The 18,812-nt window shown below is 37.2% G+C and overlaps 1 protein-coding gene across 1 annotated transcript; it reads right to left on the bottom strand.

The window, feature by feature from the left end:
• Positions 1-239: 239 nt before the first annotated feature.
• ANXA1 (annexin A1) lies at positions 240-18,409 on the bottom strand. Its single transcript, XM_075138399.1, has 13 exons — positions 18,322-18,409; positions 14,323-14,401; positions 11,990-12,083; positions 11,102-11,196; positions 9,332-9,445; positions 8,635-8,725; positions 7,523-7,602; positions 6,522-6,578; positions 5,040-5,133; positions 4,306-4,401; positions 3,213-3,271; positions 2,227-2,349; positions 240-855 (listed from the first exon to the last, which is right to left on the bottom strand). The coding sequence occupies exons 2-13, from the start codon at positions 14,386-14,388 to the stop codon at positions 796-798; spliced, it is 1,029 nt and encodes a 342-aa protein (XP_074994500.1). The 5' UTR covers positions 14,389-14,401; positions 18,322-18,409; the 3' UTR covers positions 240-795.
• Positions 18,410-18,812: the final 403 nt, after the last annotated feature.

Here is an 18,812-nt window from a genome sequence, read left to right as displayed (position 1 = left end):
ATTGGGACAGTAATGCCAAGCATGAACTCTGTCCAAAATAGAGGTAGTGGTAGTAGTTTTTTCACTTTGGAGATAATATAAAAAATTTACACAACTCACCAGGAAAAAGATAGAAGTCCTACATGGGCTACGAAGAGTTTTTAAAATTTTTTTTTCTTTTTTTTCCCTAAGTAAAAACATAACAGGTTTATTTACTCTGGAATTTAAATGTAAAAGAACAAGACAGAGATATCATTAGCTTTTTTATATTATTAAATTTTTTTAATAAGTTATCTTCAGGATTTTTTCTTACATCTGGCTTACATAAACCCTAGCTGAAGTGAAATGGAAAGGTATAGGCTCAGCTATACTGTATGATATTGCTACATTCTTTTTTGATTATTTAAGTTATTTACTAATTTTTCTCTCATGCACTGTATGCAGACAAATTGAAATTAAAAGCAGAAGAGCAACAAAGGACATACAAAGTTCCACATGGGTTAATTTTATTTTTAAAAGTTTATTTGCTTTGCATAGATAAAAATTTTACCTTTTTCATGATTAATCAAGCAAATAGAAACTTGGGGGCATTCTTTGACTTTGGATAAATAATGGCAACAAAAGATATTAATGCCATTCAGAATAAAGATACTGAAAAAACACATTCCAGGTTACAGGTTTTTGACATAACACATATGGACTAAGTACCATTCCAGAGAAACCTCACAGTGTAAAGCCTGTATTTTATATAGACAGCTAAGGCAAATATATAGACCTTCAGCAACAGGGCTTGAGTGCATTGCAGGAACAGGAAACTTAGTTATCACTTCCACATAAAGCCACCAGGATGTTTTCATAATCCCCTTTGAGTTCATCCTGTCAATTTAAGTACAAAAAACAACAATTGTTAGGATAATACCCTCAAGTGAAATAAATTTCAGTAAGCATTCAATATACATGTACCAAATAGCAATCCTTCACCTAAATAAATTAATCACTTGACAACTCGTGTGTGTTAGCCATAGACTGAGCTTGAACTGAGTAACCTCATTGAAGTTATTTGTATGACCTAGAAATAAACACATGCATTTCCCGAGTGGAGCAGAGGTGGACAAAGCCAATAAAAACCCTGGGAGGTCTCATGGCATAAATAAAGAAGAGAAGCACAGAAGATTTCTATCAACCCAGGAGCTTAAGCTTTTCTTCTCTAGATAAAGTGAAAATGCCTTCCCTGGCCAGTGATGTCCAATGTTCATTAATATTAAAACACTATACACATTGTATCTAGGATTATCTCAAACACAGGCTAATAATTCACCATAGGATTGCTTATTCAGCTTGGAAAAAGTAGATAATATGCATGAAGTATGCACTGTAGTTAGTTACACGCTATGTTTTCTCAAATTTGAATCTACTTTGCAGAGACATATGAATTGTTTAGTGTAGCCAAGCTACACCTCAAGCCATTTGGATGCAATCATCACTTTAGAACACAATTAGGTGATGTAATTACATACCAAATTACAGATCACACACACTCATGGTGGAAGAATAAAAGTGATCTTTGGCACCTAACTGAAAAAGTAGCAGACACCAATAAAAATCAAAAAGGCATTTTGATACATGTAGGGAGTATGTTTCTACTCTAATCGAGACTTTTTTTTGTAGAGTTGTCCACTAGCCTCCACAAAGCAGCTTTGTAAGTTTAGCTTTCTTCAGGTCCCTCACTGGTTTAAATTTTCTGGAAAATACATTGGGTGGTTCTCTCCTTTAGGAAGATATTTTTCTTAAGTCTGGAAAGCAGGCCAAATAAATGTCAAGTTAACAAGGTATTTGCAGGAGTACCTCAAATGTTAAAAACCAATAGCCAGTTGCATCAAATATCTCCTATACAGCTGTCAGTGGAGTCATCTCCACTCTCCTGTCAATGTCCCTTATGTCTGCCCAGCACAGGAACTTGGGGATACCATAGTCTCCATTCAGCTCTTGGCTTCTACTGTAAGATGATATCCTGAGTCATGTAGCACTGCTAACAAATTGCTATAGCTTTCGTGGCAAAAGCATTGCCCCAGAAAATGAATTAGTTCTACCAGCATGTGGATCATTGGGAACATGAGTTACTCAGCTACAATGAGCTACTCAGGATGAACTGGCGACTGAGGAGCAGAAGAATTAACAAACCTTTACTGAATTTCCAAAATAATTCAGCTGGTTTGCATTTCATACGTCACCTGAGGGAAAACCTACCATAATGGCTTGGCGGAGAGAGATGCCATACAGCCTCTTGTAATAGCCTTTGATCTCATTCATATCCACTTCATGGCGCGAAACCATGATTCTGATGAGCTCTTTGTGCCGTGTCCCAAAGCCCTGTTAAAAGAAAAACAAAACAAAAACAAAAAAAAAAAAAAAAGAAAAAAAAAGAAGAGGCTACCTATGTCATTGAAATACCTTAAATCAAGGTTCTCTGTGTTAATCCATCGGACTTCTTTGTGGGTGTACAGAGCCCACATCCTATTCCTTTAACAACTCTCATGAGGGGGTCCTCTCATATATCCCTTCTGTTCCCTACGAGCACAATTCAATTCTGACAGGCTACCTCCACCCCTGGATTTCCTTTTTACGCATTTCTTTCAGTGTTTCCTAAAAAGAAGCATGTCCTTCACTGTGCTTGCTAGACACCAGAGACAACCTAGACTTCACTGGCTTTTTTTTTTTTTTTAAGAGTGCAATGAGCTGTATTTTCATAACAATTCACTCAATTTTTCACATACTGCTTCTAAGCAAGTCACAGGAGTTATGAAAAACTTGCATACCAGACTGTTTCGGGATCTCTAGCTGCCTCACTCAACTCAGGTTCCAAATTTGCCAGAAGGACCTGGATGTCTTGTCAAAGATTCTATACAGTTCTTGCTTTTCTATTTAATTTTCACTAATATTTTTGTGGTTTCGTGAATAAGAAAAATTCCAGTTAGCTTTCTGTCACTGCCTAGAGTAAAAGATATATGTGTGGATGGACAGACACCTTCCTGAACACACTACAGCAAACAGACAGCTCCTCCTGTGGAAAGACACTCAGAGGAAAGAACAGAAGGAGAGAGAGAAATACACTGAATTTCCTTCTGTAGTCCTCTTTTAACACACAAAGGGCTTAGAGACCTCTAGCTAGCTTGATATTTTTCAGCTTACAAAGCACCTCATGTTTAAAAAGAGAAGTTCTTTCTTTAGGTTACCTTCATCGCCAAGTGGAGTTTTTCAGCAAAGAAAGCTGGCTTGCTTGTGGCACACTTCGCTGTAATGAAACAATGAGATAAGGTCACACCTGTTATACATTTAACAAGTAACAAAAGGCAAAAGTTTGGAAAGAAAACACTTTAAAAGCAGTCTCAGTGTTCCTACCAGCATATCCTACTTATCTACTTCTTTGTTACCTGTCTTCAAAATATGGGAGAAGTAGCAGTTCCTTTCCTCTGTCCATTCACAAAGCAATTCAATCAGGGGAGAATAGTTACAAGACTGCGCTCCCTAGTTTACTGCCACAAAATTAAGAAAGATGTTGCTCGTTCCAAGAAGAAAAATGTGAAAGCATTTGTGTCTTCTACAGCAGAAGAGCTGGAGGTTATGATCTGATATTTTGTAAACCGAGTTATACTAAGTACTTGCCCTCCACTTCTGATATTAAGAGGAATCTGATGGGATCTCTTTTATCGAAAATATGCTTGACTGTGATACAAAAGCTGAGAACAAGATGCGTGTCTGGCTTTTGATTCCATCTGATAAGAGTCCACTGATAAGAGTGATTTAAGTGAGTCAGTGCCTCACCTTATTGTTCATGAGGAACAGTAATGTTAAGGCTCTTAATACAGACCTTTACCACAAACCTTATAAGAATATTTTCTTGAACAAAACCGCAGAAGGAAATTTGTTATATTTTTAACAATTATATATTATAAGTGTCTTTGAAAAACAAAATTTAGAGAAAAGTGTTTGGTTCAAAACTATTGTGCCTGTTCTGACAGCTCTTTTTGGCATATTGACCTCCTGTAAAGATCTTCCTATGCTGATGACACATCTGTTCTCCTTAAAAGACCTTTCTACATATCAGGAGAGGTATTTCTACTCATTCATCAGCTTTAACTGACTTTAAATAACTCAATTCAATCACTATGTTCTGACTAGATTTTCCAAAGTATTATTTAGCAAGTTTCTCAGTGAAGCAGGGTAAGCCCAGAAGGGCTTCCTATCAGAGCAAGTATGACAGAAGTAAAAAGTAGGTTTTCATATGGTCAGTATATATACTAGGTTACAATCTGCAGAACCACTTACCAAGAACAGTCAGGCAGTTCTCAATATCACCTTTCAGCTCCAAATCCAGTACCTTGTTCATGTCATGCTTGCTGTATTTGGTGTACTTCTGAAAGACTAAATAAGGGACGAAAACTCAGTGAATAGTGATGAAAATACAATATTCTCCCTGCATTGTCTCTGCTGTATTCTGCCCTCACTGCTGCAGCAGTGCACACAGATGTCTGATTGTAGGCCATTTTTCTCATTTTCTTCAGCCAGCATAGTGTAAAGAGCAGTGTTACTGCATGGACTGGTGCAGTCAGCATAAGGAATGGGACTTTGTTAGGATGGTAGCGTTCGTGTTCCCATGGATAGAGGTGGTCCAATGACTCCACTGGAGCCTGTGACATTAGGTGACATCCCTCTACCCAGGGCAAACTAGCTGAGGAGCAAGACCGTGTTGGGGAGCATTCAGAACCCCTGCCACACTGATCCCTTGGCCGTGTGATCACTAGCCATGTGAGACTTCATGGTAATAGTTCCGTTAACAACCTAAATGGTATTGCTCATCACTCGTATGGAAAGAACAGCCAAGCTGCCAACTGCACCCTTAGTCAGCAAGCATGTGTCCAATTACAAGGACCTTTGTAACAGTCAAAAGACCTTTGTAACAGTCAGAGTCACGTCTTGATAATCTATATCTTCCCTGAGTTCATGAGCAGGCCATGTACAAAATATAATTCCTGTGAAGCACAAAGTTTCATCCAACGTACCCCTTCGGAGATGTGGGTAGCTTCTTGCAGTAAGAACAGTAACAAACACATTAATATCTGTTCCTTTCCTTTTTTCTCCCGCTTCATACAAGGCCTGTCATAAAGAAAAGGAAGTCGTAAAGCTAACATCAGTCTAGTAAAACAGAAATACTGTACTTCTGAGGCTACCAGCCAAAGGTAGGCCATTGCTCGTCAGTAATGAACTCTAGCCCTTGACACAATCCGTAACAAAACTCTACACAACGTCAAAATAACTGTAGCTCTATCAAGTAATACTTCATACTTCACTTATGTCATAATAGTACCTAAAGAAAACTATGCAGCTACAAAACATATTTTCAGACATTTTACGATCACCATCTAGCTCTCCTGAGTATATTACATTCTTGAATGAAGATATTTTTCATATATCATTATATGCTTACAGTCTGCATGGGAGTTTAGGACTGGCAAGCTTTCTTCAGACAAACAAAATTATCTCTGATATTAACTGGACAAATGTGAAGGAGCAGCCTACGCACCAAGTACTCCTTGTCTTTCCAGGAGTGACTTTAATGGAAAGAAAGAACCAAATCAGTTTCCTTCATTTTCCTCACCTCCTCAAACCTCTCTAGAAGTAATAATTAAAGACCTCCACACAGCAGCAAAGAAGATTTAACAACACTCTCTCTGCATCAAGAGAAATAGTATTGAACTTTGAGCTTAGACAGAGTATTAGTTTACTGACCTTTCATATCTAGGGCTGATGACAAAACTAAACTCCTTATGTAGCAGGAATAAAAGCAGTATTGCTCAATGGCCTTTTCTTGGCTGGATTTTTGAAAAAATCAATTTAAAGTCAATCTACATTTAAATTGTAACAGTGATGTAAGGTTTTATAGGTGAAAACTCAGGAAAGAATGCTAAGGTTTACCAATATTTTAACAAAAATGGTCACCCTAATGGTGGAAGAAATAAGGGAAAGATCAGTTGCCTATTTTAGAATTATTCAGAAAATGACTGTGAGGTTTACTCAATAATCTTGAAAGGTTCATCACTGTAAAGCAATAGCTATAGCCAACATACTGCAGAGTTCACACTGGTCAAGGTATGGCATCTGGTTCTGCACATACTTGAGCACACCCTTGTCCCTCAATTCAAGAACTGTGTTATAAACAGAAGGAAGATTGTGTCTAATTTCTCTAATTTCTCCAGCTGTTGACCTCTACTTCAAATGGTCTGCACACTTTACATGAACTAGAAGAGGTCTTGCAGAAATGTTTCTGAAGCTAGATATCAGGGTGAAGATTTAATTTCATTCAGATACTGAAACTAACATGAATTTTGTAAAATAGTATCCCCTCAGAAAAGATTGCTATATAACATATAAATCTCTGTTAAATGTGCAATGCACAAGACTCAAGTAGAACATTCACAGCCAGACTTTGTAATCTCAAGTAAGTCAGACAAAGAAGCTCTGCAGAGTACTAAGTATGATCTTACCCTGGCATCATTGTCAGCAAGCTCATCATTCACATGAGAATCTTCACATCGGTCAGCCTACATAAATAAATAAATAAAGTTTCACTGGTACTCACAATGATTCAGTTCACCAAAACTCAGCATTTTAGAGTTCTGCCCTACCATTCTCATACATAACTTAATACATAATTGCAGATAGAAACAGTTATATGTCAATCATTCTGTGAATAAGGCTGTTTTATTTGTTAATCAATCAGAGCTCACATTTCTAAGGCCATCAGCAACTTATTTCTGAAGTCCTACATTAAAATCCACAGGAAGTATTGTTTCTTAATGTGAAGTTATAGGCTTGGAAGCTGTGATTTGGTCCCTGATAACCATTTAATAGGCTCTTTTCAAGTTGGTTTAAAACCAAAAATTGAAAAGCAAAACGATGCACACGGATGTATCAAAAAAATAATCTTGCATGCATGTACAAGCTTCATATACATGTACCAACAATTATGGAATCATACATTTTAAAAGGGTCTTTTTATTGGGCAGCTCCAGTGTTTAAACTCATCTGCTTTTGGACATAAGTTCACAAAACACTTTGTCCACTTGTTAGCTCCCTGCCCCTGTTCCATTATCTAACTATTAGAAACATAACTTAATAGCAAGCCAAAAGGTTTATTTCCCTAATTGTAAGCATTTTATCTTTTTGTATTTCTAGTCAATTGGCATGACATTATTTCTGTTGTTTTTTCAAGTGCTTACAGACAGTTACAAAAAAAAGTCTTAAAAGCACAACTGATAAACAATAATAAACATCACTGTTTTTAAAAATGCATTTGAGATAAAATCTCATTATAGCTTATTTAAGAACAGTTCCATATGGTCTAAGATATGTAAATAAAAAATAACACAAGGAAATAAATATTACCTAAATCCTTATTTATTGTATGTCTTTCTCTAAAATAGTGTTGAGAACATTAATTTTTTATTACGGGTAATGTCACTTAAAATGCTTAAGCACAGCATACCTTGGCTAGAGCAACCAAAGCCTTCTGAAAGTCTCCAGATGTGTCAGAGATAATGTCTTGTGTCAGATCTCTCTTCAACACTGAAATCGAACGAAAAAGGATTTGTAGTTTGTTTTAAAGTGATCAACTACGTTGACTAGATGATTTTTAAAGGTCCCTTCCAACACAAACCATTCTATGATTCTATGATTTTTTCATTTTTTTCTTAATTTCCCACTTAAATATGCCCACTAGAAATGCATTTTTCTTACTTTTTCTCATTTAGCTTCGAGAGAAGGGGTTTATTTGTAACATGCCCTCTAATCCCTGAGACGTGCTGTGAAATTGGAGGCTAAAGCCAAAATCTGGTGAAAAAGTCCTTCTCTAAGGTCTTGTAAGTGGCATTGTCTTGGGCTCTTGCTTGTGAAGTGCAAAAAAAAGCTTGAAACTTTTTCTGAGCCATTTGTCTTTCATTTTTATTTCTGGTTGTTCTTATCAGCACTGAACTCAATCACAACAATCAAAACTCTTCCAAAAAATCAAACTATTAATTTGGGCTTCTAATTGAGACTATTTGAATGGAAATCTCTTGGAAAAGTTAGCCTATAATCTCAGAACACATGATTTAATTGGACAACACTGTAGTAAACTCTACATATATGAGATACCAGATTACGTTTTAGTTATATCTTCAAAGATTGTCCCCCTTTAGTTCACTGGTTGCTCCTACTGCCAATGTTATCTAACTAACAGCAACTACTGTTGCTAACTCAACAAGCTTTTTTTCCAAGCCTAGTGAGATCTTAAGAGGTCAGCCAAGGCTTAGTTACAAAAGAAGTAAAGCAGCTGGGTTTTGCTTGAGTCCTAGAAAGCATCTAAATGCACGGCCCATTCCATGAGACATCTGCAGTTCTGGCGGTGATGATGTGCCTTTTCCTTCTATATTGGGATCTACGTAGGTCAGAAAAAGTCAGTATGACCTCCCTCCCCTGCAAACTCTTTCAACCTTATGTGAAGCTTCACTTGCCTGCTACAATGTCATCTCAGCTTCTCATATTGAGAAGTGGGGCTGTGACTGTAATGTGTCTGCTATAGAGTTATACCATCAATACTTCTTTCTTGCTCTGAATTACCTTCTTTGTAGTATCTGCTGGCTTCTCTGATCTCTCTGTTGTTTCTTGAGGCCAGAATCTCGATTAAGGTATCTTCATCGGTCCCAAGCCCCTGATAAAAATGGTTGAATTTTTAGAAATGTTATTTGATACAACAAACTTAAAACTTAGAAGACAAGAAATAAGATGACAATCATTGACTTGGCTTTGAAGGCCCCATGTGGATCAAGAAAGAAAAATGAAGAACATTGTGCTTCCATACAATATTTTTATTTCATCTCTTTTGGAATTAATTTTTTATCACATCTAATACCACTGGTACCCAAAACAAGCACTAAAGGGACCATGCTGTGCACATAAAAGATAGGAATGTAAAATTTATGAAGAAAAATACCCCCTTCCCTTTTTGTTTTCTCTTATGTAAACATGTTTGTAAATACTATGGCTTTCTACCACTACATCAGCAACCAGTTTTCAGAAGGCAGAAAGAGTTCGTTCTCACAAAAGAATACCATTTGCAGCCAGTCTCTTCCAACCCTGAAATTCAGCAGAGATTGCTGGGTCTTGTTCTCAGAACCTGGATTACCAGTATAGATTTATTTTACAAAATGGGGTTAAAATGAAGACAATACACAAGCATTGAAATCCAAGTCCAGTGTCACTTACAGGCCTTGGTAATTATTTATGCTCTTTAGGAAAGTTTTATCCTTTGCCTTACCTTCATAGAGGCTCTTAATTCTTCAGCATCAAACTGAGCTGGAGTTTTGAGCAGAGCCACAACAACATCTTCCAGGTGGCTTTTCAGAACTTTTTTCAAGGCTTCTTCCAGACTCTGTGACAGGAAGAATAAGAAACACACTAAGCTACTGAATGGTGAAAAGCTGCTGTTCAGCTACAGTCCAAAAATTAAGTCTGATCTCTGATGAATCTTAGCCTACATCATATCTTTAGCTACTAGAAAGAATTATGAAGCCCTATTTGAAATTTTTAATTTGTCACCTTTATGTTAATCAAAGTGTCAGGGTTTTTCAGTAACTATTCAGGTGTGCTTTTACACAATGCGGTTCAGCCATATTCACCCACTTAGAGCATCAGAAAAAGATTCAAAATAGGCTGTTTGTTTTTTAAGAGAAGGTAATACTATATTGCTGATATGATTATGACTGGGTTGCTTATCTGGATAACATTTTAATTCATCCATTTATTGCATAAAGGATACAGAATTTGCAGTGCAAGTTCCATGGACATACTGTAATATCACCCTACACAAAACTGCAAGTCCTGAAGTTAAGATTTGTACTATATTCTAATTTGACCTAAATTTAAGTTAAAAAAAAAATCTGATTTATTCTGCCTCCTATCTGGAAATGCTCAGTACACTATTTTGTTACATTAAAAGTTACAGCCCTGTTCTTCACCAAGTATGTGTCAAGGCTGTGTCTGTAAGAGTGAGAAGGTCAACCTGCTTTGTCAGGTTACCTAAGCCAACAAGATTATTTCAGAAGCAAGCACTATGTCCATAGTTAGTTCTGTTCTGCTTTTGGTGGTGTGCCAGGAACCAGGGTATCTAATAATCTAACAACATTAGTCTCCCTGTGTCTTTGAAGTCATATTTTAATTTAGGTCCTTAAAAAATATAATTGCAAGGTAGAAGCTTCCTCTGAGGGGGGAGAGAGCTGTGAAAACCACAAGTGAGGTTTCTTGAACAGAAACAGGAAATCTAGGCTAAAATGAGACTTAGACTTATTTTCTAAGTTGGCCCTTAAAAGTTACACTTAGAGTTAGAAAGCAAAAAACACAAAGGAATCACTTTCCAAGGAGCAAACGCTCAGTAACTCTGGTATGCCAATTGTGCAACTGTAATTTCAATTTAGAGTTACAGGTTCAAATGGAGAAAATCTATTACAGAGAAAAGTAAGAGCAATTAAAACCTTTTCCAGAAACATGCAGTAATTTCCAAGCTCCTCAGTTCCAGGGACTAGCAGTTTTACTACTCAGAGGTAGGAGAACACTGCCCCCTGTACACCCACATACCAGTGTTGGTATACTTGTGGAACAGTGTTATGGTTCTACAACTTTCCTATCCTATTTAGTATTCTATCTGGACTTAAATATTTAGAGAGGTGCCTCCACGTCCCCTTCTCCATCTCTCCCTTTATCTCAGTAGACTGTCTCCCAGGTGGCAGTGAAATCTCTGCATTCCCAGCAATTTAGTGATTTAAAGGCTCTCTAGAGCATTCAAAAAACTTGAAAGTCAGAACTTCAAAATTTTTCTTTTTATTTCAAAATAGTGGCTGCCATATTCAAAGGCTCAATACTGGCAATATAGTTGCAGGGTATTATCATTCTATCATGGTTTTCACAAACTACAAAAGGCAGAAGACTCTACCTTTTTGTTCTATGAAGCTAAAGCTGTATGTACCATCTGAGCCAGGAGAGACATTGATATTCTGGGTGTAAATTTAAGCTTGGCTTGAATATACTTTACCTTTCCTTTAGCCTGCTGATAGGCAGCTTTGATCTGTTGGCGCTGAGCATTTGTTCTTTTAGTCAAGATGTCAATGATGGTGGCTTCATCCACACCTATGAGACACCAAACAACGATGTGTCTAATATATTGGAAATACTATAGCAGTCTCTAGTGCGTCATTTAGCCAAATCATAATTTTTACATTTTATTATTTGCTTTATGTCATATTTTGGTTTCTTGACACACTGAAGTTTAACCAAAGGAAAAATTGTAATCATCTGCTGACTTACAATTAGCGATGTAGTGAAGAAACCAAATAAATAGATTCCCATAGAACACAGAAACCTATGTTTCTACAATTTCATACAGAAAGTCTTAAAGTGTTCTGAGTGCAGAACTTACACTACAGAATAACTAAAAAAAAAAAAAAATAGACGGCATACTCATTTAATCTCAGTAAGTCAAATTGAAAAAGGTTTCAAAATACAGGCAAAGTGCAAATGTGAATTTAATTGAAAGAGAGAAGTGCAATAGAAGCATACACTATATTATCAGTATATTCACTTCCTCTTGCAAAGATTTTATGGAAATCAAATCAAAAAGTATTAGTATGGTAGGTTATAATATTTTTTCATTCTCTAGAAATTAAATTTTTACAGACTTTCTTTCAACATATTCAAGAACTTTAATGTAGTATTAAGGTCTGAAGTTGTAATATAACACCAGGATATCAAAGAGTTGAGATTCTTTACCATGTGGCATAATTTAATGTATTGTCAAGCTTTTAAAGCAGAGACACCTTTCCTGCTTGCCATTGCCTCCTGCTTTGATATTTTATTTGTGTTATTCTCAAAATTTCCTAAGGAAAAGTCCTAATGTAGCAGGTTAAATATTTACTCCTCTTACCCTTTACAGTAATAGCTTTGTCCAAAGCAACAACATCAGCTGATGGATCGAAGTTAGGGTATGACTTTACTCCAGGGCCACCTTTTGAACTTTTCTGCAGAAGGGAAAAAAAAAACAAACAAACAAACAAAAAAACAAAACCCCCGCCCCGGATTCATTCCAAAGAATATTTTTTGAAAGAAGCAGTTGTAGATGCCTAAATAAACCATGTATTTGGGATTGCCTATTGCCTATTATAGGACTATCAAGGAACATACAGAGCTTTGTAACTACAGAGAACTAAACAGACTCACTAACGGATATGCATTGGATCTATTCCTTTCACACCTCTTATATTAAACAGAAAGTACTTCATACATTGTTTTAGGCACCTGAAGACCTATTTCTCAGAGTAAGTTGGATTTCACAGGAAAATACTTCTCAATTGTCACATTAGGCAGTTATGTCCAAATTTTAAAAACCTAAAACCACAATTAAATCCTACCGGCACTGCCAATAAAGTGCTACTAATTTCCCTACTCATCTTATGCAAATTGACTGTGCATCACATTAAGTGACTTCTCAGCTGACTCATATCTAAGGTTATAAGCACTTCTTGCATGCAAGATCTTGGAGAAGAGTTCAAGTCTAATCCTACAAGGAAGTGGAGAACTGTTACCCAACTTCTTAGCAACTTGAGACATAAATCACACTTCACAGGCATTATCTACTGGCTGCCTTTGGTGAATCCACTCCTAGATGGGCACTCCCCAGTTTATGTCTAAAGTGCTCTGGGAATGACTAGGGATGATGAATTCCACTACGTGACAGATTACATGGCTTGCCCTAAGTCAGCAACATGACAAATTGAGTTACTGGTAGGGCCTATAACCCTACAGCACTACCTGACTGATGCCACACTCGTTACCATCTTTTACAGAAGCTATTATGCCCCAAGATTCCTGGATGAAATATTTATATAAAATTCCCCTTGTTATGATATATGGTGAGATTTTTTATTGAAAAAAGCCCAGTAGTTTAGCTAAACTTTTTCAGAATCACCTATACTCTTTGTCGTGTTTCAACAATTCACTATTTTAATTTTTTTTAATCCTTTGCCACTAAAGTTAAATAGCACAAGACAAATGGCAAGGTCTTATGGATACATGTTTTACATACAGTATTCTGTACTGAATTTTGTATGCTTCTGATGTCTGATAATTAAATATTCAACTCCCTACACTAGGAGTTGTATGAGAGCAGAGGGACTGCATACTTAAAGCAGTGTCTTGCATACTTTTGAAAAAATCACTTTGACTTTTGTGATAAGCCAATAGAGCAATGGGACTGGTTTGCGGCCTGTTTCCCAGGCACGCCAGGTTAGTCTTTGTATACTGGTTTCCATGACAAACTTATCTACTAGCAATAAAAAACTGTCTGTAACCAACACAACCAGAATGACTCAGGACCCTGGGAGTGCAAGGGGGATGGGATGGTGGAGCCAAAGGTTTATGCACAAAATGTTGTGGAGTCAAAATTACAAAATCCACAAAAGTCTAGAGCAGAAAACTTTATTTACTGAAATTTCCCCTCTATGTTCAGTTTTTTTCAAGATGAATGTTCTTTGAGGATCTCCTGTGACTTCACAGTGTGCCGCTTTACCTTCGCTGACAGTTATTTCAGTATCTTAATCAACTTCATTATCACAAAGACTCCCCACGTCATCCTAGTGCAATAACTCTTGACTTACCACCACCATAAGCCTCCCTTCTAATCAGTATCAATACTGATCATCTGAGATGTTTTGTTACATACTGCGACCCTTTCCGCCTTAAGCACGGCATACGATATGAAAACTAGGACATATACTAGTATCTTTACTTCCTCCTTTACATTCCTGGGCTCCAACTCATGGTTTCCGGTACGTCAGCCTAAGAGTCCTTGTTTTTCTCATGTACATCATCCGAACAGGTTCTTACACATTCACACACTTGTGCATCAGATTACTGCTTTAAAGAGGATGACCTGAGTTAATCAGTGACTGGCCAATGGGAATTACAATTTCATTACAGTAACTAGTTCTGCCTAGGAATTGATAACTAGACTGATATGTGCAAATAAGAGTAATTTTTCATCTGATAGCAGACTTACTAGGTTATTAGATTATATTAGATTATATGCTGCAATAAAACTGGGTTCTAATCTGTTCTGAAACAGTTCTAATCCAGTTCTAATGGAGTTTAGATTTTTCTCCCTTTGAGTATATGAAAGATGTTTGGTGGCTTATGCCTTTAAATCATTTCTAAAAGCACTTGAAAATAAGCATGATGCTTTCAAAAGGTGATAATACTTACAATACATTCCTGCTCCTGATTTTCCATGAACCATGCCTGTTTCAGAAATTCTGATACCATAGCCATGTTGACAGAGTTTCTGGGAAGAGATGCATCAAATTACAAACCATTTTTCATCAAGTTACAAACCATTTTCCATCAAGTTACAAACCATTTTCCATCATTTTCAGCACCAGTGCAACTCAAGGTTTCCCACTTTCAAAATCCTTTCTCTTGAACTATGATATGGAGGGGTTAGTTTCCCAAGCAGTAATTGGCCTGTGCTATTGGAAGCAGGTGACATTTGTTTACGTTTGGCAGGTGACGCAATGCTCCAAAATTGCTGCTTACCCCTACACCTTTAGCTACTTGCAGAAGTTTTAGATTAGAAATAGAACAGTAAACTAGTTGGACTATTTGCTTATTTACTATGGCAATACCCAAGCATTAGCATTGACTTAAAAAGGGAAGTTACCAGAAACAAATGGAGGTCTGTCTTTCCCCATTAGTTAGGATATCAGCTATGCCCATTTAGCTTACTGAATATTTGATTCTGTTCAAATTCAGTGGTAAACAAGTATTTTTGTCTGATCATTTACTGAGGTTGGAGCTCTTGTGTGTTACGTGAAGACAAAAGATAGTCCCTTGTTAAATATATTCTCATGTAATTTCTTCAGCTAGTCCCTTCCTGAGGAAGACGAGTAAAATCGGCAAGTTTCACCTACACTGTTCCTTATTTCTTACATACTTCCTCCCATTTCTCCAAAATAATAGAGCATTACCATTTAAGAAGGGAAAAATAAAGTAATTTTTGCTTTTTACCATTTAAAATGAAAATCAGTCCATGATATCTTTTCCATAAGATACCATGCAGGATGGGAAAAAAGACCAATGGTGATGTGATTCGACATCAAGCACCCAAAAATAATGAATAGGTTGCTTCATAACAACTTTGGTGTGAGGAATATTCTATTCGCTAATAGAAACAGTGAGGGAACAAAGAGCAGAAATTGATGTTTTCTCAAATAAAGTATTTTTGGTCTGCTCAAAATAGTTTTTTTTTTTTAAAACACACTTCTACAGCAAACTCTGTGGAAGACTTGGTTTTAAAGCATACATATACACAGTAAAGATAATGTGGCTGGGTAAACTGCAGTCAGTGTCTTTGAGTCTAGTGTGAAGATAAGAGATGCTATTCGCGGTCTACATATAATGTAGATCATATACATGAGTATAAAAAATGACGTTGCTTATGCTGCAAACGTACTTGCCTTACTTACGCCCTGTGTCCCACAGGAACAAAAAGCAGTCATTTAAAGCAGCCCAGCTGTTTCTTTCCCTCAATGGCAAAACTGTAAAACTTACTTCCACATTCAGCTGCCAACAAAGCCGCAGCTACCACCCACCACTGTCCCCTCCAGCCCAGCTCCACCCTTCCCTTCCCGCTGCAAGGCAGGAGCCACCTAGACTCCCTCAGAAAACTCTTGCTTTTGTGCCCGCCCATCAGCCCTGAGGGCACAAAATTCAGCTCTGCCTGTGCTGCTAGAAAAACTGAAACGGACTCCGAATCGGTGTTTATATGTTACTTAGAGAAGGTCTCATCTGGATAAATGATGGTCAGAATATTGTGTAAGTTGTAAGGATCAACTTTTATGCATGTGTTGTTTATTGAGGATCTGAAAAGTATACTTACGTTGCTGTTAAAAACAGTATTTTATCAGGCTGTTATAGTGACTCCTGTACCCTTCTTGTATTGACAGAAGTATATGAGGCCAGATGAAGTGCTATAGTATCTAAAGTTCTGCTGTATTTTATAACAGCATATATATAGGCCATATGCAGCAGGATGAAAACATTTTAATGTCTTCATGCTAGGTGCACTGGGTCACCAACAGTAACATGTACAGACATGTTTGTCGACTAATAGATTCACAGAGTGTATAATCGTTTAAAACTAAGAAACAAGATTCAGTCTCACAGCACCAGATCTAAGAAGAGGTGGGACCAAAAGTGCGTTTTGGTTGATAGAGTAACACTTCTCAGGAATAAAGCTGGTAGAGCTGGCTCCAGGGAGAACTGCTAACATCTCCATTTCTTCTGCCTGTCCCCACCCCCAAACCTTACAGCCGGCTCTAGAGGTTTTGCTGCTCTTGGGGATGACTAGAGCAGAAGGCTGCTAGCCTACACTAAATTGGGTTTATTAAGACTCTAAACCTTTATGTTTATCCTAATTTAAATTAGAGATACAGTGAAAGAATTCTGTGCCTTAAAAACTAAGGTGTTTTTTTTTCCTCCTTTTTAAATGAAGACACTTTGGCATGCAGATCCATCTATTTCCAACTAGTAAACAAATAACGTAATTTTAATAGAAGTCAAAGCAGGCAGTGGCTCTTGAGAGGGGCTGAAACCTTACTCTGCTTGAATTGGCTCAGAAAGTTAAGAAACTACCTTACATATAAAACTGTTTGCCTGCTTTATAGGAAACTGTGGCTAATAAGAAAAAAAGAAGACTGGGATTTAGGAAGATAGCCAGCCCCCTGACAGAGTAGAGGTCTTTCCCAATGCTTTGACCCACGCCACTCTAAAGTGCAAACAGCTCATGTAAACAATACCTAGATCCAGGAGGGATAAATTCAGTCAAAATATTATTTTAATTTAGTATGAAAAGGACTAGAAGAACTGGTGGCTTCCTGCCATATACTTTCCTTTATTTTCAAGCTCAGGACAAAGTCTATGAACAGGGAGATGAAACAATATATGTACCTACAGAAGGTACCGTAGAAAAGTGTGACACTTCTTTCTGGTTACTTCATACCAAATACCTATTTGAGAATTATTCTGTTTAATAAAATATTGTCCAGAGTATGTGTCCCACATTCCCAAACTGGAATGTGTAGACATCCCATTTAAAAGGAAAGAGGATCAACAATTTAAAATTTCTCAGTTTGAAAAATATTGTGATTTTTAAGGATTTTATCATTCCCAGTTGGAATGATCAACATTGCAACTGCAATGAAACATCAACAGAGATCTAGACTGAAAGCCCTAACTGTTGCTTCACAAGAATTACTGCAATGTTGCTTTCTGTCTGGCTCCCAGTCCCCAGAAGTTCACCTTTGAACTGTACATATGCAAATTTTAAAAAGTTTTGAGAAAATACTCAATATTTACTGAAAATATTAAACTAGATTTTCACACTACAGTCTGTGTCAAATGACACCATTTCTCCATGCTTCTTTAACCATATCATGAACCATAACCATATCATCTATGGTTACTGTCCAGTGCTAGTTACCAGGATCTTGATGTAAATTAAGGTCATTACACCCTATCAGAAAAACAGGCAGTAGATCTAACACAATAATTTATTTTACAGTGGGGAAGTCTACTGAATATGAATGAAAACATCGGAGAGAAAAACAATCCCATTCTTGGAAAATTCAGTGGAAAGTTTTAGCAGAACAAACCCGAGATGATACAGCCCTTAATTATGTGGCTCTGCCTAAGTTCTTAGTCACAAAACCAGGGTTTTGCTCTTATGTTTCTAAAAGATTGCTTTGCCTCATTTTCATCACTTTCATGAGCAAAGGCCCCTCTGCAGTCCCAAAGCAGCAAACTGTTGTTGAAGTAACAACAGCTCTTTCTTTTTTTAAGTTCCCATACAAAGCACATCAGTTTTCCAGCAACTCCAGTTTTACTGCAGATTTCTACAGCAGCCTACTACAAAGGCAAAGAGAAAGCAGAGGAAACAGTCAACTCCAAATAAGTTTGCTTTTAATCTTTTAAGCTTTTATTTTTCAATTCCTTACATGCATTAAATAAAAGCAGTAATTGTCCAAGCCCTTCTGCGTACATGAAATGTTTCAAAACTGAAAGAATTTCTTCTGCCCACACCCATCTTTTCCCCTGCCAGCAAATCCAACCCACAGAAAATTGCACCAGATCACTTGACAAATTCAGTGTACAATTCTTACAGTTTGTCGGGTCTACAGAGAGCAGCAAAGAACTACAAAAACCTACCTTCTTCTTCACAAATACTACTTTTCAGGGCGGCACAGTCAGGCGTAAGAGAGCAGAGGGCTCGCGATGCTTTTATAGCGCTGCGCGGGAGACCCCACCTAGCAACAGCGTGTTTGCACAGCCCCAGCAACCGGCTGCTCTTTGCAGCAGCTAAATCTGGGTACTGTCCAAAACACAGAACCACAAAAAAAAGTCATTGCAAAACTATGTGCTGGAGAAATCAGGAACAGATTTCAGAAGAGAAAAGGCAACGAATGAGCATGCCTTGGTAGCTCTCCTCCCCTGCCGTGGCCACAACCCTCACTGTAGTAAATTGCCATAAATCTTTTGGGATCGTAATATTAAAATGTTAAAAAACTAAACTTGAGTTTTCTCCTTTCACATTTTGACACGTCTGACAGTCCTTCAAAGTGAATATATTAACATACATCTTTGCTCAGTGAAAATTTGAGAGAAAAAAGAGTGGAGGAGGATCGATGCGGCTTCCACGA

The sequence above is a fragment of the Calonectris borealis genome, chromosome Z, assembly GCF_964195595.1.
Source record: "Calonectris borealis chromosome Z, bCalBor7.hap1.2, whole genome shotgun sequence".
NCBI lineage: Eukaryota > Metazoa > Chordata > Aves > Procellariiformes > Procellariidae > Calonectris > Calonectris borealis.
Note: the sequence above shows the minus strand (reverse complement) of the source record. Positions and strands in the feature narration are given on the sequence as shown.

Coding starts and splice junctions, on each gene's coding strand:
- ANXA1 (XM_075138399.1), bottom strand. CDS start 14,388: ATGGCTATGGTATCAGAATTTCTGAAACAGGCATGGTTCATGGAAAAT. Junction 6,579..7,522: donor CTTTGGTTGCTCTAGCCAAG/GTATGCTGTGCT, acceptor TTATTTATGTAG/GCTGACCGATGTGAAGATTC. Junction 2,350..3,212: donor AACTCCACTTGGCGATGAAG/GTAACCTAAAGA, acceptor TTCTTTTAACAG/GGCTTTGGGACACGGCACAA.